At 48.1% G+C, this 19,350-nt stretch overlaps 8 protein-coding genes across 8 annotated transcripts; 5 read left to right on the top strand and 3 right to left on the bottom strand.

Moving 5' to 3' along the window:
* Positions 1–242: 242 nt before the first annotated feature.
* Positions 243–3,094, top strand: N7478_001225 (tRNA (cytosine-C5-)-methyltransferase; the record flags this gene model as incomplete). Its single annotated transcript, XM_056917440.1, has 4 exons — positions 243–266; positions 334–530; positions 618–2,696; positions 2,758–3,094. The coding sequence occupies 4 exons, from the start codon at positions 243–245 to the stop codon at positions 3,092–3,094; spliced, it is 2,637 nt and encodes an 878-aa protein (XP_056785320.1).
* Positions 3,095–4,277: 1,183 nt separating this feature from the next.
* Positions 4,278–7,675, top strand: N7478_001224 (glycoside hydrolase family 35 protein; the record flags this gene model as incomplete). The annotated part of the gene is made up of 7 exons (XM_056917439.1): positions 4,278–4,412; positions 4,479–4,555; positions 4,624–4,926; positions 4,980–5,361; positions 5,415–5,549; positions 5,610–6,282; positions 6,345–7,675. 7 exons carry the CDS (start codon positions 4,278–4,280, stop codon positions 7,673–7,675), a joined length of 3,036 nt encoding a protein of 1,011 aa, XP_056785319.1.
* A 60-nt stretch (positions 7,676–7,735) lies between these two features.
* Positions 7,736–9,532, bottom strand: N7478_001223 (uncharacterized protein; the record flags this gene model as incomplete). Its single annotated transcript, XM_056917438.1, has 5 exons — positions 7,736–8,450; positions 8,515–8,636; positions 8,689–8,972; positions 9,033–9,338; positions 9,406–9,532. 5 exons carry the CDS (start codon positions 9,530–9,532, stop codon positions 7,736–7,738), a joined length of 1,554 nt encoding a protein of 517 aa, XP_056785318.1.
* Positions 9,533–9,901: 369 nt separating this feature from the next.
* N7478_001222 (short-chain dehydrogenase) lies at positions 9,902–11,093 on the top strand (the record flags this gene model as incomplete). Its single annotated transcript, XM_056917437.1, has 4 exons — positions 9,902–10,447; positions 10,527–10,710; positions 10,779–10,898; positions 10,960–11,093. The coding sequence occupies 4 exons, from the start codon at positions 9,902–9,904 to the stop codon at positions 11,091–11,093; spliced, it is 984 nt and encodes a 327-aa protein (XP_056785317.1).
* Positions 11,094–13,522: 2,429 nt separating this feature from the next.
* N7478_001221 (Gfo/Idh/MocA family protein) lies at positions 13,523–14,684 on the top strand (the record flags this gene model as incomplete). The annotated part of the gene is made up of 2 exons (XM_056917436.1): positions 13,523–13,559; positions 13,621–14,684. 2 exons carry the CDS (start codon positions 13,523–13,525, stop codon positions 14,682–14,684), a joined length of 1,101 nt encoding a protein of 366 aa, XP_056785316.1.
* A 430-nt stretch (positions 14,685–15,114) lies between these two features.
* N7478_001220 (uncharacterized protein) lies at positions 15,115–15,729 on the top strand (the record flags this gene model as incomplete). Its single annotated transcript, XM_056917435.1, has 1 exon — positions 15,115–15,729. The coding sequence occupies one exon, from the start codon at positions 15,115–15,117 to the stop codon at positions 15,727–15,729; it is 615 nt and encodes a 204-aa protein (XP_056785315.1).
* Positions 15,730–16,379: 650 nt separating this feature from the next.
* Positions 16,380–16,860, bottom strand: N7478_001219 (uncharacterized protein; the record flags this gene model as incomplete). The annotated part of the gene is made up of 2 exons (XM_056917434.1): positions 16,380–16,733; positions 16,843–16,860. 2 exons carry the CDS (start codon positions 16,858–16,860, stop codon positions 16,380–16,382), a joined length of 372 nt encoding a protein of 123 aa, XP_056785314.1.
* A 639-nt stretch (positions 16,861–17,499) lies between these two features.
* bfr1 (putative nuclear segregation protein (Bfr1)) lies at positions 17,500–19,266 on the bottom strand (the record flags this gene model as incomplete). Its single annotated transcript, XM_056917433.1, has 3 exons — positions 17,500–17,715; positions 17,776–18,939; positions 19,147–19,266. 3 exons carry the CDS (start codon positions 19,264–19,266, stop codon positions 17,500–17,502), a joined length of 1,500 nt encoding a protein of 499 aa, XP_056785313.1.
* Between the last annotated feature and the right edge of the window lie 84 nt (positions 19,267–19,350).

The raw sequence follows: 19,350 nt of genomic DNA, 5'->3' as shown, positions 1-19,350 counted from the left end.
TTGTGAACTGCGTCTCAATCAAAATTATCTCGTACATATAACGCTATCTAGACCTTTTATTAAGCCTTTCTTTTCTCTCTATTTTCTTTAATCTATGAGCTACTTTTCAGCTAGAAATGTTCCTCAATAGAAATTGCAGACAAAATGTAATGTCGCGATTACCTAATCGAGCGCATCATCTCAATCGCCGATATTTTTTTTGACGTAGAGCTTGTCTGTATCCTCAACAATCTACATTCACAATGGGTAAACGAGGCGGAAAAAAGGTATGAATATCCTTCCCTTTCCTCGAATATCAGTGTCCAGTTCAACTAATCTCTGTTTCTTGTCCAGTTCGGTCGTGGTGGTAACCGTGGAGGCGGCGGCGGCGGCGACCGTCGCATCGCCTGGGCCACGGCCGAAAGATCGAACGAGAAGTTCGAGCGCTACTACAATGAGCCGGAATTCATTCCAGACGAAGAGCGCGAGGAGTTCTGGGCCTCTCTGAAGCGCGATTTGCCCAACAGCTTCCGCTTTACAGGTTCTCGTGGGTAGGTTCCAAGTCTCCCATCCCACTTTAACGCTGATACTGCCCCCGCAACATTTGACTGGTTTCTAACCATTACGCTTTATTATAGACACGCCCTTGCTGTCCAGGAACGTTTAAGAGACCACTTCATTCCCAAGATCACTTCCATCAAATATGAGGGTGAATTCGTCGAGCCCCCGCAGCCAGTCTCATGGTACCCTGATCAGCTTGCTTGGTCTATGACAACTCCCAAGCAAGTCATTCGCCGCTTTGCTCCCTTCTCTTCCTTCCAGAAGTTCCTTGTCGCCGAGACCGAAGTCGGAAACATCAGTCGTCAGGAGATTGTTAGCATGATTCCTCCTCTCCTCATGGATCTCCGTCCTGGTATGACCTGCTTGGACATGTGTGCTGCCCCAGGTAGCAAGTCGTGCCAGTTGATGGAGCTTATCCACGCCGGTGAAGAAGACTCTATTCTGGCTGCTGGCAAGAAGATCAGTGAGGGCACTGCTGGTCCCGAGCCTCTGGGCCCGGAGGGATTGAACGACGATGGTCGTACCACTGGTCTTTTGATCGCCAACGACAGCGACTACAAGCGTTCACACATGCTTATTCACCAGATGAAGCGTTTGAGCTCGCCCAATCTGATCGTTACCAACCACGATGCTACTATGTACCCATCTATCAAGCTTACTCCTACTCCCTCTACGGATGGCAAGCCACCCAAGAACCGGTACTTAAAGTTCGATCGCATTCTTGCCGATGTGCCTTGCTCAGGTGACGGTACTGCTCGTAAGAACTATAATGTGTGGAAGGACTGGAACCCCTCCAACGGTCTTGGCCTTCACACCACACAGGTGCGCATTTTGGTTCGTGCCTTGCAAATGCTCAAGGTGGGTGGACGTGTTGTCTACTCTACTTGCAGTCTGAACCCCATTGAGAACGAGGCCGTTGTTGCCTCTGCCATTGAGCGCTGCGGTGGAGCTGTCAATGTCAAGATCATTGACTGTAGCCAAGAGCTGCCCGGCTTGAAGCGCAAGAATGGTCTGAAGAGCTGGAAGGTCATGGATCGCGAAGGTCGTATCTGGAACAACTGGAATGAGGTCGTGGACCACAAGGAATCCCAGGGAACCGAGGGCTTAGCCCGATTCTCTGAGAGCCTGTTCCCGCCCAGTGGCGAGACTGCCGATCTGCCCCTCGAGCGCTGCATGCGTGTTTACCCTCACCTGCAGAACACTGGTGGCTTCTTCATCACTGTTCTCGAGAAGGCGGCTGAGATTAAGGCCAAGCCTGAGGACACCACTAACGTCATTAAGGTCACTAAGACCCCAGTGGCTGCTCTGGTCACGGAGCTTGACGCCCGCAAGAACAGCGACAGCGAGCCTTACCAGAAGCTCGACTCCCTTGATGGTGTTGCTGAGCTTGATCCGGAGACTAAGGGAGATCTTGCGAAGAACGAGTCCGTGGCTGAAGCAACAAACCAGCTCCCGTACTCTGCAACTCTTGATGCATCCGAAGCTACCGTTCCCGTTAAGCGTGGCGCAGAGGACCTGGAGGAAGCGCTCCCAGCTAAGAAGACCAAGCTCGAAGATGGCACCGAAGCCCTTATTGGCGACCGTCCGGTTCACAAGCCAACTGGCGATGCCGGCGACAGCTCAGCTGCACCCCTGGCGGATAAGCCTTTGAAGAAGAAGCAGCCCCAGGAGGATCCTTATAAATACCTGGATTCCAGCCATGAAGAACTTGACCCAATCTTTAAGTTCTACGAGCTTTCTGACCGCTTCCCTCGCGATCGTTTCATGGTTCGCAATGCTGAAGCCAACCCCTCAAGAACAGTTTACTACACCAGTGCTCTGGCACGTGAGATCCTTTCTATGAACGAGGGAACCGGTATGAAGTTCGTCCACTGCGGTGTGAAGATGTTCGTGAAGCAAGATGCTCAGCGCTCGGATGTCTGCCGCTGGCGTATTCAGACCGACGGATTGAAGATCATCGAGCCCTGGCTGGGTCCCGCCCGCTCCGTCGTCCTGACACAGAAGGAGACTCTTCGCAAGCTTCTCATTGAGATGTTCCCCAAGATCAGCGATGATGGCTGGAAGAACCTGGGCGAGATTGGCGAGCGTGTGCGCGATGTCTCAATGGGCTGCAGTATCCTTCGCGTCGAGCCTAATGGCCAGCCAGATGGTTTCACGTAAGTTCCTTGCATCTACAATCCAAAAAAATATATTACGAATAAGTACTGACATTTACAGTGAACGCATGGTTTTGCCTCTGTGGCGTTCTCTCTTCTCCTTGAACCTCATGCTTCCCAAGGAGGAGCGTCGTGCGATGCTGCTGCGTATCTACAACGACACCACTCCCCTTGTTAACCCAGCGGGCGACTTCCCCAAGAACAAGCCTGCTGGAAACACCTCGACTCCGGAGGTCTCAGGTGCGGAGACACCTGTCGAGCCTACCGCTGAGGCCGAGGACGTAGCGCTCAAGAACGAGAACATTCAGATTGGACAGGATGAGCAAGAGCACGTAGAGAGCCGTGAGACCTATAGCAAGGCCAATGATGAGGAGGATCGATTCAACACAACTGTTTAGAATACACATGTACGAAATTTCTTTTATTTGCAGAAAAGTCTTGCACATTTACAGTCTTGATATCAAATATGATTTCCATATGCTTTGAAAACGCGGTTTAATTGAATTTCATTGATTTCCACCAAGACGAAAGAAATATAAGGTTTAAACCCTTGGGCATGAATTTGCTCTATATACCCCGAAGTTCAGAACCTTCAAGTTTGAGAGCCTTTCTTCTAAGGTTCTTAGTATGCATCAAATCTAGATGCCTTAAAACTTTACCCGGGCTCGCGTCAAAGCGATCTGCATCGTGGGATGCCTTCTCGGGGAATCTTCGGTCCCGGTTAATTTCGTGAGGATATTATTCTCTCCGTCCCCCGCAGGGGCTTTTTCCATTTAATCTAAAATATGGTGCAAGGACCGTTTCTTGTTTCCGAAGTATGATCATGATGCGGGGTTCAACGGAGATTTAAACATTGCCCTTTTCGTCGAAACATGGGGGGCATATCTACTAGTAGTACCTATCCTGTGTATAGATCTACTATAATATGTACTAGGATTTTTGTAGTTCGGTTAGTTCGGAGCATCTCCCAAATCTACACCATGTGTACTGCAGATCAAAATATTTCTGCAAGGAACTCGATAAATCAAAATGTATCCAATTCAAAAGGTTCCAATTCATCCTGAAATTAGCTCTCAGACCCTAAAACAAACTATGCAATAAGCGGAAAAATTGCAGCGGAGCCCCCGCAGCACAGACATGGGCTGACCGATCTTCACCCCGGTTACCTTGCACGTCACTCATGCACTCCACTTCTCTACGACGGTGTATTTCTCATGCTCTAGCCTGCATGCACGAGCGGAGCTCGGCAAAAGAACACAGCACCACCCCCGCTTTACTCCTGTCGATGAAGGACGTGCCGCCATTAGAAGCTATGAAAATGGCTCGTCCATCGGCATTCGATCCTCCGAGTGATCCCCCGAGTGGTAATTATCCGTGACTAGTTTGAATTTGTTTGTCGATCTTGACCAGATGGAAGCACAAAGTACCATGCGACGATGTTTGCTCTCTTATAAATAAGAATGGCGATGATCCCTTGCATGCATTCCTCGGAGAAAAGAATAGGAAAGGGAAAAAAAGTAGAAATCCCGCCCTCTTTGTTTGTCTTCTCAATCGTCTGATTGAATTCACATTCGGGCAGCGATGAAGCTCTTGTCCGTTTGGGCTGTGTCGGCGCTGGCGGCTCAGGCTGCTGGCGCTGCTATTAGCCATAAGCTGAATGGGTTTAGCATTAGGGAGCACCCGGATCCTGAGAAACGGGCTTTGCTCCAGAAATATGTGGGTTGAGGATACAATGCCATTGTCTTGTTTACGGTTTTATTTGCTAACGCGTGGCTTTTTCAGGTTACTTGGGATGACAAGTCGCTCTTCATCAATGGCGAGCGACTCATGCTCTTCAGTGGAGAAATCCACCCCTACCGGTAAGTTTCATAGCCTTGAATTGGACATCCTCTTTGGCTACAGTGCTAATACCTACCTTTTACTACAGTCTCCCCGTTGCATCGCTATACATTGATATTTTCCAAAAGGTCAAGGCCCTCGGTTTCAATTGTGTATCCTTCTACATCGATTGGGCTCTTCTGGAGGGCAAGCCTGGTCACTACCGAGCTGACGGTATTTTTGACCTCGATAAATTCTTCGATGCTGCTTCCGAGGCTGGGATTTATCTGCTCGCTCGCCCTGGTCCTTATATCAATGCTGAGGTTTCAGGAGGTGGTTTCCCGGGTTGGCTACAGCGAGTCAATGGGACTCTGCGAACAAGCTCTCCTGCCTATCTGGAAGCAACTGATAAGTATGGGATGTGACTCGGTTCACAAAATACTAGTGCTAACAAAAGGTCTATAGCTATATGTCCAATGCCGCTGCTACTGTTGCCAAGGCTCAGATTACCAATGGCGGTCCGATCATTCTTTACCAACCCGAGAATGAGTACTCGGGGGCCTGCTGTGGTGACACTGATTTCCCCGATGGGGAATACATGCAATATGTTGAAAATCAAGCTCGCAATGCTGGTATCGTCGTCCCGCTGATGAGCAACGATGCCTCGCCTCAGGGACTCGATGCTCCTGGAAGTGGAGCAGGAGCCGTTGATATCTATGGTCATGATAGCTACCCCCTTGGATTCGACTGTGCCAACCCATACACCTGGCCTAGTGGTAGTCTGCCAACCAACTTTTGGACCTTGCATGAGGAGCAAAGCCCGAGCACCCCGTACTCCCTTGTCGAGGTATGTTTTATCTCACAGATAGGTGGGGAGTGAAAAATGCTAATAACGCACAGTTTCAAGGTGGCGCCTTCGACCCCTGGGGAGGTAGTGGTTTCCTTGCCTGCTCTGAGCTTCTGAACTATCAATTTGAGCGGGTCTTCTACAAGAACAACTTCAGCTTCCGTGCTGCTTTCATGAATCTTTACATGGTATGACTTATCCATGAGGTTCCCGATACCAAAACTAATAACAAAACTAACACTTCATAGATTTTCGGAGGAACTAACTGGGGAAATCTGGGCCACCCCGGGGGCTACACATCCTATGACTATGGCTCTGCCATTACCGAGACTCGCAACATCACTCGCCAAAAGTACAGCGAGCTTAAGCTCATCGGAAATTTCCAGAAGGTGTCTCCTGCTTATCTGACGACGACTCCTGGTAACTTGAGTACCACCAAGTACACAACAAGCTCAGATATTGCTGTTACTCCTCTGCTTGGAAACAGTAGCTCGGACACTTCGTTCTATGTCGTTCGACACAACGATTATACTAGCGAATCGTCCACTGACTACAAGCTGAAGGTTAGCACTAGTGCTGGCCAAGTTACTATTCCCCAGCTTGGTGGTAGCCTCACCTTGGGCAACCGTGACTCGAAGATCCACGTTGTGGACTACGATGTGGCGGGTACTAACATCCTCTACTCGTCCGGTGAAGTGTTCACCTGGAAGTCCTTCAACGACGAGAAGGTACTTGTTCTCTACGGTGACGTCGGTGAGCACCATGAATTTGCAGTCTCTGGTGCATCCAAGGCTACTGTTGTAGAGGGATCATCATCTGGTATCACTTCCAAGAAAGTGGGCAAGGCAATTGTTGTTGGCTGGGATGTTTCTGCTACTCGTCGTATCGTCCAGATTGGTGATCTCAAGGTCTTGTTGCTTGGTAAGTCAGACATTATCGGTCGCCCTTGACAAATGAAAAATTGCTAATTGAATGGGATTAAGATCGCTCCGATGCCTACAACTACTGGGTTCCACAGGCTCCCTCTTCGGGTACAAACCCCGGATACAGCACCGAGGCGACTGTTGCATCATCTATCATTGTCAATGCTGGTTATCTCGTGCGAACAGCTTACCTGTCAGGAAGTGAGCTCCATCTCACTGCTGACTTCAACGCAACTACATCGATCGAGGTGTTCGGAGCACCATCGAAAGCGAAGACCCTTGTCATCAATGGCAAGAAGGCACAAATAAAGACTGACAAGAATGGCATCTGGTCCACAAGCGTCAGCTACACTGCGCCCAAGGTTGAGCTTCCAACTCTGAAGAACCTGAAGTGGAAGTACATTGATACTCTGCCTGAGATTCAAAACTCCTACGACGACTCTGCCTGGGTCAAGGCCGATCACTCATACACAAACAACAGCGTCAACCCTCTCAAGACGCCCACTTCTTTGTACTCATCTGACTACGGCTTCCACACCGGTTACCTTCTTTACCGTGGCTCTTTTAAGTCTACTGGAAAAGAGTCATCCTTCTTTGTCCATTTCCAGGGTGGTACCGCCTTCGGCGGCTCTGTCTGGGTCAACGAGACTTTCGTTGGCTCTTGGGCTGGCAACAGTATTTCAGAAGACTACAACGCCACCTACACACTCCCAACCTTGAAATCCGGAAAGAACTACGTACTCACAGTCGTAATTGACAACATGGGTCTAGACGAGGACTGGACCGTCGGCAGCGAGGAAATGAAGGATCCTCGCGGTATCCTCAACTACACACTCTCCGGCCGGGATGCCGATGCCATCACCTGGAAGTTGACAGGTAACCTAGGTGGCGAGGACTACAGCGATCTTATCCGTGGTCCTCTCAACGAGGGTGGCCTCTACGCCGAGCGTCAAGGTTTCCACCAGCCCTCCCCTCCAAGCCAGAGCTGGAAATCCAGCAGCCCATGGACTGGTCTCTCGGCGCCCGGCATTCGATTCTACAGTACCAGTTTTGATCTGGATCTCCCACAAGGTTATGATATTCCTCTGTCCTTCAACTTCAAGAACTCGACTTCGCCGCCACCTGAGTACCGCGTGCAACTTTACGTCAATGGCTACCAGTATGGAAAATATGTCAACAACATCGGTCCTCAGATTGCCTACCCTGTTCCTGAGGGTATTCTTAACTACCATGGTACTAACTGGCTTGCTTTGAGCTTATGGGCTCAGGGTGATGATGGTGCTAAGCTGGATGACTTAGAACTCACGGGCGAGCACCCGATCCTCACTGCTTTGAGCAGTATCGAGTCTGTTGACCAGCCTAAATGGACGAAGCGTGCTGGTGCTTATTAGGCATGCATGCGTAACTGGGGGCATTGTGATCATACTAGTATTGAAGAAGGGTAGTCTAGGCTAGTAATCAAATCTATGGTTTTCATATTCATCCTGTTGCATATCTGACCAGATATCTAATGATTTATCCTGCTCGAGGGCAGAATCCCATAAAAGTTCTTCAAGAGTGAATCGTAGAGCTTTGTCATCGCTTATCCCCATCTCTAGCAAAGCGCCAGCAACAATACCAAGGCAGACTTTGCGCGTCAATTCCACAGTCGTGCAGTTCACAGCAAGAAGAAATGCCCAAAGCCTCAGATCCGGTGGAAGATAGCATCCCACTGAATGAGATATTGACTCTGGCGCAGAAGACGCAGAAGACGCAGAAGATGCATAAATAACTAAAAGCTTCCCTATCAAAGTTTCGTATGTGAAAAGAAATGGCACACTTTGATTCACCAACTCTTCTGTAAACAGAAGTAAGGCGAGTCGGCACATTTCAAGAATCGGATTCGAATATGTTGTTGAGAGCAACGTGTATTGTGTCGCTGTTGTCCAGTAGCGAGCTGTAGCTGCTTCAGTAAGATCACTTGTCTTGTTCAGTTTCTTTAATGACACTTTGATGCTGGCTGTAGTTTGAATACACGAGACTAAAGTATCGCCCAATGGATTGATATCGTTTAGTCTTTGGAAGCCAATGCTGAGGGAGTCGATTTGTGGATCCACGGAAATTAAAATGCCAGGATTGGAGAAGTATGGAGTCTGAACCGCATCTATGGAGCCCACTAGATCCGCACTTGAGAAAGACATACACTCGTTAGTGAACGCAGATCATACATATGAATGAGATGGATACTTACCGATATAGTTTTCCCATTGCGAGAGGCTGTGACTTCAGCGAGCTCAAACCGCCGCGAAGACCGATTAACTTTTGCAGTCCTTTCATATGGATACTCCAATGATCCTCATAGCCGCGACGTTTCTGATTCGGTATTAGCTTGAATGAAACAAACAAACGAGTTCCATAAAATTACCTCTATAAGCGCCATAGTGGAGATAACGACGAGAGTTGCATCAGTAGGAACTTCATCATTTTGAATGCGTCTGTTCACTATTGCGATTGCAGCATTCAAATGTTTAACCGTCGCGAGAGAATCATAGTCTATTCCAGCAGGCGTGTAATGAGAATTCGCACATCCCAAAATTGTATGCAAAAATGCATCGTCTTCCATAAATAGAGAAAGCCAGTACTCTGTGATGGGGTTGAATGTGGTTTGTCGTTCAATAGAGTAGTACTTCTGCCATCCCTCAGTAATGTCTGTGTTCCCAATTAGTGGGGTCACAGAAAATCTTCCGTATTTCTGTGCTCATAACTTACAGTACTTTAAAAGGTCATGCATATATGGCTCGAAATGGATAGGTAATGTGTTAAACGGATCCACACCCCCGATCTGCGAACACGGATCCCGAACGACCGATGCTGAGGAACCTTTTCCTCTATGAATCAGTTTCGTATCACGGTAGATATGATTGATCATGACCTCTCTTCTTATGGTCTTTCGATGGCCAGCATCGGCAAGACCAGAGGGGCCATCCACCTGGATAAAATGGAACTTGTTTTGGAGACTTGGACCCGATCGCGCTGGTTGACCAATTTTCTTTAATGCGACAGGCTGCTTTGTACCTGAAGAGCCAGTCAGCATTCATGATGTGACATCAAGAGCCGAAGAATCTTTGTTATCGATACGTACTACCTTTCGGCCTGCCTCTTTTCTTCGGAGCCTTCGAAGCAGTGGGGCCGGCATCGTAGCGGAAGACGCAAGGCGGACTGTTATCGTCAAGACGCCACACCGGAAAGATCACTTCTGTCGAGGACATAATGCTTTGCTCTCGTTCTTACTAGGATTGTTTTAGGAAGTATATGGAAATAAAAAATGATCGAAAGAAGAAGTAGACGAATAATTGTTCGCTCGTAGTTTTAGGAGTTAACAACTTAGCTCCGAGGCGCTAAGCCCAATCAGGGTACCAGTCCTCTTAAAATCCACACAAACGGGAAATGATCGTCGATCAACTATCCAGGGCCCAGAAGTATAGAACGTGAGATGGAGAGACACTAAAGAGCCAGCGTTTGCACGCAATGTATAAAATCATCCAGAAACCCCATGTATGATTCCAATATTCATCCAGTCCATCAATTCAATCTATTCAGATTTCTCTACCACTCCCATCTAAGATATCAAAGTCACAATGTCTACCTTCGGCTTCGAAACCACTGGCCAAGAAGTTGCCTCGGCTTGCTCTGATGCAATTCAAGGCAAAATCATCCTAATCACCGGCCCATCTCCCTCCAGTCTTGCGGCTGAATTTGCAAGGACAATCGCTGTTCATGGACCCTCTATGATCATTCTCGCTTCTCGTGATACTTCCAAGTTAGAACCAGTTGTCGCTTCGATCAAAGATACAGCACCTGAAGTCGTCACGCGACTGCTTACTCTTGATTTGGCCTCTCAGGATAAGATTCGTGAAGCTGCAAAAGAGGTTAATGCCTATGAAGATGTCCCTCATATCGATGTGCTCCTTAATAGTGCAGGTTTGATGGCCGTGCCGTGGGGCAAAACAGTGGAGGGCATCGAGCTACAATTTGGAACGAACCATGTTGGACATTTCTTGTTTACGAATCTGATCATCGGAAAGTTGATCTCGGAAGATGGTCACCGCACCAGTCGTGTAGTGAATGTCTCGAGTAATGGACATGAGTTGTCTCGTGTGAGATTCGAAGACTGGAACTTCGGGGTACATCCATTCTGACAATCTGGTGATCTTGTAACCTCACAAGGTCATTCTTCACGAGGAAAGCTAATCAATTTACTAGGATGGTCAATACTACAATCGATGGTACGCCTACGGTCAATCTAAATCGGCAAACATTCTCTTCTCTCAAGCGCTCGCCGCACGATTGGCGAACATGGGAGTAATTTCTGTGAGCCTGCATCCAGGTGCTATCGGAAGCACTAATCTAAGTTCACACCTTGGGAAAGGTGACTGGGAAGGACTAGGTACGAACAGCTACATAATCTTGCAGGATATTCCAACGCATGAATTCCTTTACTAAAGAGCCATATAGGTGAAATCGCGTGCAACCTTGGCCTGCCCCAGTTTAATGGAGGCTTCAAATTCAAGACAGAGGAACAAGGAGTTGCAACTTACGTCTTTGCGGCATTTCACGATTCAATTACCAATGAGAGTAAGCTAGCAAATTCGAGCTGTCATTGATGACTAAATCACTAATAATCTAACTATAATAGCAAACGGAAGATATTTGGAAAACAGCCAGATTGTGGATTTCCAGAATTACAAATGCTGGGCGCGGGACTCGGTCGAGGGCGAAAAATTGTGGAATCTAAGTGAAAGACTTGTTGGGCAAGTATTCAAGTACTAGGATCAAGGTAAACTGCGGAGGCGATTGGATGGGAATACCGAGCAAGAAAGGTCGCCCGAATTAGTCCTGTAGTCTATGGAAACTTCTTTGTCTCTTTACTTCGCTTACGAGCCAGATTCCGGAAGAAGACCTAGCGTTATCCAGAATCGAGGATACAATTCTATCAAACAAAGATCGAGTGTCGTAAGCGGAATGCTCTTGAAAGAACCCTGGAATCATAGGAAGTAAAATTGCGCCATAAGACACAAAGCTCAAATAATCGATCCGTCTATGACTCAGTCTTGATACTCGATTAGTGTATCAACGGAAGTTATTTAAGCAGCTCACTGTCACTCCATCCAGTCTTCATCTCTCATTAATTCTTACCATCGATCAGTCACTTTTATTTTATTTTGGAGCCTACTGCCGATCTTCGCCCCAGGACGACACCTCAAAACAACAGACCAGGACCTTGACCGAATACCTGCCTGCCAGCATAGCAGCCCTTCGGATGCGTCCCCATCAGAAGGGCTGGCTATGCTGGCAGGCGGGTATACGCTCAAGGCTACCGGGGGCTACGCCCTCCCGGACCCCTGCTCGGGGGGTTACAGCGCTTATCAGAAATGGCTGAACGGACTATCAGTTGATCGTACTCGGGCTTTTTGGTCTATTCCTTATCCAACCCCCCGACCCCCATCCCGAGTCCCACAAGAGTCTGCCTGGATACTCTATAATACTCGAATCTTCAGGCATAGTATTGCACGTCTTTTGGTACAGCATTGACGCAGAGTAACTTGAAGGAATAGAACAAAGCATATACAAAAAACAACAAAAGAATATCCCAACCGTCGAAACAGTTCTCTTCACTCCACTCAGTTTGTGCGTTCTACTCTTTATTCGTCCGGGATATGGTCAGGCGTCTTTGGACTCAAATCACATGGGCAGATGCTTTCTGCTGGATTTGGGTGCACAAAGATGCGTACCTAGACCGGACGGATAATGAGTAGAACGGACAGAGTGGACGAACAGATAAAAGGCCAGGGACTTCGACGCGCTTGGCGCAATCTCACCTTTATAATGTTGCCGCTTCATGTACAAGTTACTGTACTCTATTTAGTTTATCCGTTGGACGCTTTTGTGAGGTGCATTTGTCTCCTCTCAAAAACATCCGCGGATATACTAGATCGGGATACGTATTGGTATCTGAGGGGGTGGCTGGGAACACAGTATATGGGAGAGGGCTGCTACCTAAACGGGAAGAACGAACCTGAATAGCATCAAACCCGCGAAACGAGAAACCACACAGGGGCAATCAGGGACTGATTGAACCTATTGTCCGAACTGAGAATGGAATTCGTATATAACATGATAAGAAATATTTGTGAATAGAGCCAGAACAGGAAATTTAGTTAGTAGCGTGCAACTTGAAGCAATGACCGGATTTTCGTGTTTTACCTTTTTTATATCCAATGCAATTGAGCTCAGTCATTGGTAGTTGAGCCTCGTCAATGCTTTTTGGGCTCCATCAATGCTTTTCGCCCGGGTTCACTAACGAACCCAACCCCGTAACCATCTTGTCAATACTTTTTTCCCTCTGTCAATACTCATCAGTTCATACACTTAATTTAGCCGTAATTCCAAACAATTCCTTCCATTACGGCCCGAGTTCAACTAAAAAAAACCATAACTTGAACTAGGTGTATACGAGTACATGACAGAATTACAATCTAGAGAACATTGAAATATCGATTTGTAGCCTTACTGCGCAGGTGATCTAATTTTGACCTTGTAACCCTAAATGATTCCAGTTGTAGACTCGAGTACGGGGACTTTAGCACTCATTGGGGAAAAGATATTTATCTATTTGTCTTTCTATTTGCTTTTTCATTTGTCTCTCCACCTGGCTTTCTATCTATGTAGAGCGTACAGTTCAGGTAGCTGTATAATAGACAGTAAAATTCATTTATGTAAGGGGTCTTTCCCCCGATTATGGCTATTGTCCCCCGTACTGGAGTAATGTGGGGTTATCGTAAGCATAAGGAAATAATGGCCTTGAATCGTGCATCTTCCAATGCTGGAATGGAGAGAATTTCCTCATTTGCCTGAAATAAAAATGTGAACAGAACCTTTGGGTGGATCCTTTCCAATTGCCAATCCTTTTTAAAAAGGATCTATGAAAGATAGTAGACATCGCTTGTTCTGGGGAAAACCCCCACGCGATTCCCCGCATCTTTTCCGATTCGGATTTGATTTTCCGATTATTTTGTTCCAACAATTAGAAAATAATGAAATGAAATACGCTTATCATTAGTCTTCGTGCTTCTTGATTACATTAAAAGCTCCACTTCTCCATTATTAACCCCCGAATTTGAGCTTAAAAGCATCTCGTCTTCCCCTAGCTCCTTCATCACCGCCGAAATCTTCCTAGTAGATGGCGATCTCAATCCAAAATGGCTGACCTACCAACTATCCGCTGGGGCATTATCAGTATGTATCCCGTTATCCCCATCTTGCACCGAGAAACAATTACTGACCCCTCTCACCAAAGCCACCGGGCTAATAGCCTCCTGGTTCGTGGAAGACCTCGTCCTCGACCGCCCCGACGCCAAAGTAAAGCACATCATTCAATCAATCGGCTCATCAAGTCTCGAGAAAGGCCAGAAATTTGCAAGACAATACTGCCCCAACCAAAACCCCCAGCTCTACGACTCATACAACAAAGTCTACAATGACCCCAACGTCGATATCGTGTACATCGGCACTCCACATGGGTACCACTACCGAGACTGCCTGCAAGCCATAGCAGCAGGCAAAAACATACTCTGTGAGAAATCGTTCGCCATAAACGCACAACAAGCGAGAGAAGTATTCGACGCGACGAAGAAAAAGAACGTATACATCGCCGAAGCAATGTGGCTCCGTCATAGACCCTTATATCGAAAGTTACAAGAATTGCTGCACCAGGATAAAGTGATCGGAGAAATTACCCGCGTCTACTCGGATTTCGCCGTAGAGCTCGATATCCCCTCTCTACCATCTACATCTCGCTATAAGGATTTGTCACTTGGTGCGGGGTCCTTGCTTGATATTGGCGTTTACTCTCTTACGTGGTTGGCGGGTGGACTTGAAGATAAGGGGTCTGAGAATACAGATTTGCCGCGTATTCTGGCTTCGCAGAGACACGAAGATGGAATTGAGGTTAGTACTGTTGCTATTCTTGAGTATCCCGATGGTCGTCAGGGGATATCAAGCTGTACTACCAAGGCGAAGGGGGCTCCGAGCAGAATCTTTGCTGTTTACCATGGTACCAATGGACATATTGAAGTGAGTGGTGATGCGCCCTCTGTTCCTGAGTCGTTTACGGTGTGGGCGAGACAAAAGGATCCCGGAAGTGCGGACAAGGTTTTATTTGATAAAGAAGATTATGAGAAGAAGGTATATACTTTCCCTAAGGTGGGACGGGGGTTCGTGTGGGAGGCTGAGAATACTGCGTTGGATGTTCTTGAGGGACGAAAGGAGAGCAGGATTGTGCCGTGGGCGACGACGATGCATATTCTGGAGATTATGGATGAGATTAGACGTCAAGGTGGAACTGTGTATCCGGGAGAGTAAAGATTTAAACTCAATAAATAGAGCAGAGAAATAAATTTGAAGGTCTCAGTTCAATGAGAGTGATTTGCTTGGAAAAGATGAGGCGGGTTGAGTCTGGTCGTTCCCCATAGATCGAGGATAAACAATTGGCCCCACTACTGCCGATCCCCAGCCACCGACTTGGACATCCTAGATCTTCCCCCATTCCCTTCTGTTTTTTCTTCCACCTCCACTTCTTTTCTTCCATTATTTCCTCAATGACAGGTCTAGACGACATTCTCAAATAATCCAAGACCTAGTCAGTCACCTTGCACCGCATCCATACATATTCAGCCGTGCAACATACAACCCGGGCAGTCTTATCAGATAATCTTACTCCGATCAACCAACCCAACCCACCAGCACAAACAAACGACCAACCCAACCCTCGAGTTCCAATCCAAACACAAAAATGGACATCCTCTCCCTTCCATCCGAGGATCGCCCCCTCGACCCAACAAACCTTACCCCCTCGACCCTCTTCCCCCTAAAAGCCGACAACATCATCTCCCCCCACCTCCAAAAACGCTACACAACAGTCTCCATCCCCTCAACCTACGGCCGTCTAAACTCAAGCCCACCCCCGGGCACAGTGGCAGGCATAGTCCTCGGCAGCGTAGGCGGCGTCGTCCTAATCCTCTACCTAACCTTCCTAGCCCTAAACCCCGGCGGTCTAGCTCGGGGCGGCTCATCATCAATCGACGAGGAAGTGGTAGTAACAGAAGGACGACGGTACCCAAGACGACGAGACGATGCCATCGAGGTTGTGGAGGAGAGGGACCGACGAGGCGGATATAGAAGACGACCTGACCCGCGGGATGATGATAATATTATTGTTGAGGAGTCGATGACTGGAACTGCAACTTCGGATGGAAGAGATTACATTCAGGTAGAGGAGGAGGAGAGTTCTGCCATCTCGTCTGTTTCGACGAGGCCGGCTCGAAGGGCTAGGAGTCATCGGTCTGGTGCGAGGACGATTAATCCGTTGGATTATGGTGGTGAGAGTGAGCTTGGGAGTAGATATTAGGCTCACTTGTGGGATTGTTTTGGCATCTTTGATACCCTTTTATTTTCTTGTCTGGAAGTTTTATTACATTCAATTGTTTGTGTAATTTCATTCATGTTGCGGATATATGTCTTTTCTTTTACAATTTATAGTCCCTTCGGATTTAATGGCTTTGTATCATTTCATACCGATGCCACTGCTACTAGTAAATGTAAACGTACATTTCTGTAAGAGGATATCACTTGGTTCTGTGAAACAGGGCGATTGCGATTGCGATTGCATTGTATAAGAGTAGTAATACCAATCATGGGTTTAACGCCATGTCTTTTTGCGCCAATGATAATTGATAGACCCAAAATATGTGCCTAGACCAAAAGGTAAAGAAGAAAAGGAAAGAAAAGAAACCCGATAAGTAACAGAATGCCAAGCCGGGCAATCCAAAGTCGTAGAACTGTCTCCATAAACGCCCGATAAACCAAAAGAGCGAATGAAAAAATCAAAGAACCAAAGAACCAAAGAAACAGAAGTCCAAGAGTGTATTCACCGTAAACCCCATAAAACAATCAATCGTATATCATCTCAATCCCAAATGAGCAAGTCAGGCCTAAGCCCGCCCACCCTACCGAGGAACATCCGTATCATCCGCATCCGGCGATCAAAAGATCACACACTTAGAACAAGATATCCAAGCAGCAGCAACAAGCCATCGCGGCCATTATACCTGCACAGATACCACCAGCTCCGGAGCCTCCACGACCACCGCCGCCTCCTCCAAATCGATCACCGCCGCCGTATGCGCCTTGCTGTTGAGGTGGGTAGCCCTGCTGCGGGGGATAGTACATGTTTTGCTGTTGGCCATAGTATCCCTGCTGTTGTTGGGGGTAGCCTTGTTGCTGTTGACCGTAGTATCCTTGGCCTCCTTGGCCTCCGCCGTAGTAATCACCTGCGGCGCCTTGGGGAGGCGGGGATTGATAGCCGCCTTGGTTGCCGTAGGCTGGTTGTGGGTAGGAAGGGGGAGGGCTTGTCTAATTAAAGCATTGAGTTAGTGAGATGAGATGGGAATGTGCTTTGCGCTTTGAATGAATCAACCGATATGTGGTGGGGACCTTGGGCGGTGGTGGGTGTCAAACGTACAGGCTTGTTATAAGACATATTGAAGGATCTTGAATGTGGAGCCGCTGTCGCAGGATTTACTGATCTGCGGGTGTGGAGATAAGATATATAGATCTATAACGTGGTATAGAGGGCGACTGTAAAATGCAGCACCCCGAGGTAAATAGGATTTGTCGTGGCCCGGTAAGATATGAAGAGCAAGCAAGAGAGAGAAAAAAAGCTTGCGGACGGAAAGGCTGGAAGGGAGGGTGATGTACAAGCCGCGCGGATCGACTGCAGAAAGTGGAGTGTGGCGCAGTTCCGGGGACAAGTGGATGAGTCATGCACCCTCGGGACTGAGCCACCATCTTTAAGTGGTTGGTTGGTGGCAGTCTATATCATGATCGGGCCTCGGGACTAGGTAGCAGAATTATTGACGTGGAGACTTGAAACAGTATATAATAGAGCCTTATATATGGTATTCGGAGGGAAATATGGGATAGTCTGAGGAAAAGGAGATATCGATTCTGGCTTTTGGGTAAACAGAACGGACGCTGTCCAATGTATGAACGCAAAATTAAAATGCAGATGAGACAAGAGGAAATGGGGCAAATGCTAGGCACAATGCTAGACTGTAACTATGTAAATATGGAAAAATGAAAAAGGCGAAATGAACCAACAGAATCACCTATGAATAAACTATGCCTGGTCCTCCAGAGAAGCCTTCTTCAGCTCCTCAGAGGCATCCTTGACGGCATCGTTCTCCTGTGCCAGCTCGGCTTCCGCGGTTGGGGCGCCATTGGCTTGAGCGGGCTTCTTGGCAGCATCGGTACTGCGACCGTTGGTGCTGGCCTTCTCAATCTTGGCCTCTTCTTCCTCAAGGCGGGCGATCTCATCTTTGGCCTTCTTGATGTTCTGTGATGCATTATGTTAGCGTCCAATCGTGTCTAAATTGGAGTAGGGACTAAAACTAACCTCCTCGGTTTTGCTAGCCTGGGAACCCTTCCACTCGGTAATCTTGGCAGCCAGCTTCTCAACGACGGCAGGAACATCGGCCTGGTTCATGGGAGGATCGATCTTGACCTTGCTGAACTCCTCGATGATGCCAACGTTCATGTTGAACTTGGTGGCCTCGGGGGCGGCAGCGCCGCCCTTCTTACCCTTCTTGCCCTTCTTGCTGGCACCGCCACCGATGAAGTAGTCCTCCTCATCCTTGCGCACAACCTTCATACCCTTGATACCGGAGTCATCGACGGTACGACCAACACCAGCACGGAAGTTGCTGCCAGCATCCTTCTTGTCATCCAGACCAAGAGTGGCGAAGTTGAAAGCGGGGTCGAAGTGACGAATGAGACCCTGAGCAGTGAGGATCTCGTCGGTGTAAGCCAGAGCAGAGGCCTCCTCGAGCTTCTTGTCGGCAATCTTCTTGCGCTTCTCACGCTCGAAAGCATCACGCTCAGTTTTCTGGCGCTCACGGCGCACACGCCAAGCCTCGTCCTCGTACTCCTTGTAGGCACGACGGGCCTTGAAGTAGTTGTCCTTAATCTCGCGGATGGCGGTGTACTTCTTCTGCTGATCGTTGCGCAACGCGGTACGCTCGTCACGAAGGGAGTTCAGGTTCTTGTAGACACCGTCCTGCTCAGCCTTGATGGCATCCAACTCCTTCTGGATCTCGGAGTACTTGTCGCTCAGAGCCTTGGCCTCAGGGTTGTCGAGAGTCTTCTTGAGCTCAGAGATCTGCGCCTTAAGCTCGTTGATACCCTTCTGGGCCTCGTCCAGACCGGCAAAGCTCTTGCGCTGCTTGCGCATCTGAGAGATGTCAGAGAGCGCCTTGCGCTCATCAACCAGACGCAGAGTACCAGAATCGACCTGCTTCTCGAGGCGTGCGATCTCACGGTCGACGTCCTCGACGTTCTTGAATGACATCTTTCCACGGGAGTTGTTCTGCTCCGCAATGCGGGCCTTGAGGGTGGACTCGAGAGCATTGATCTTCTCCTGGGTGCTGGAGCGGGAGGACTTGAAGCCGGACTGCTTCTGACGGATGGATGAGAGTTCGGCGCGGAGTTCCTGTTGCTTTTTGGCGGTTGGCGAGTCTGAGTTGTTGGGCTTGGCGATGTCCAGCTTGGCCTTGATTTGGTTCTATTTTTCAGCGCAAATTAGTATCGTATCACTTATGAGACTGTCGAGGTGCTGGAATTCAAATATCAAAGTGATAAAGCAGAATTGGTTATGAGGCCACGAGTGCAACAGTCATGGAACGTATTTCCGCGATTGCGCACAATTCGCACCAAGTGAAGATGAACCAAGAGATATAAGTCAAAAAAAGTAATGGCAAGTGCCACTTACCAACTTCTCCTGCGCATCAGTGTGTTCCTTCTCAGCCTGGGCCAAACTGGTCTTGTAGGCCTCCTCATCGGGCTTGGTGGGCTTAACCCGAGGCTCCACAGCAGGGGCAGTATCAGCCATTGTGTATATGAATTAGGAGAAGCAAAAGAAAGAAAAGAAAAGAAAAGCTTCTCTGGGTGGAGAGAAAACAAAAGTCAATGAAGA

This window comes from Penicillium angulare (genome assembly GCF_028827245.1).
Source record: "Penicillium angulare strain IBT 27051 chromosome Unknown utg000001l_segment0_segment0, whole genome shotgun sequence".
NCBI classification, from domain to species: domain Eukaryota; kingdom Fungi; phylum Ascomycota; class Eurotiomycetes; order Eurotiales; family Aspergillaceae; genus Penicillium; species Penicillium angulare.
The sequence above is the reverse complement of the archived record's forward strand: the minus strand, read 5'-3'. Positions and strand labels throughout refer to the sequence as shown.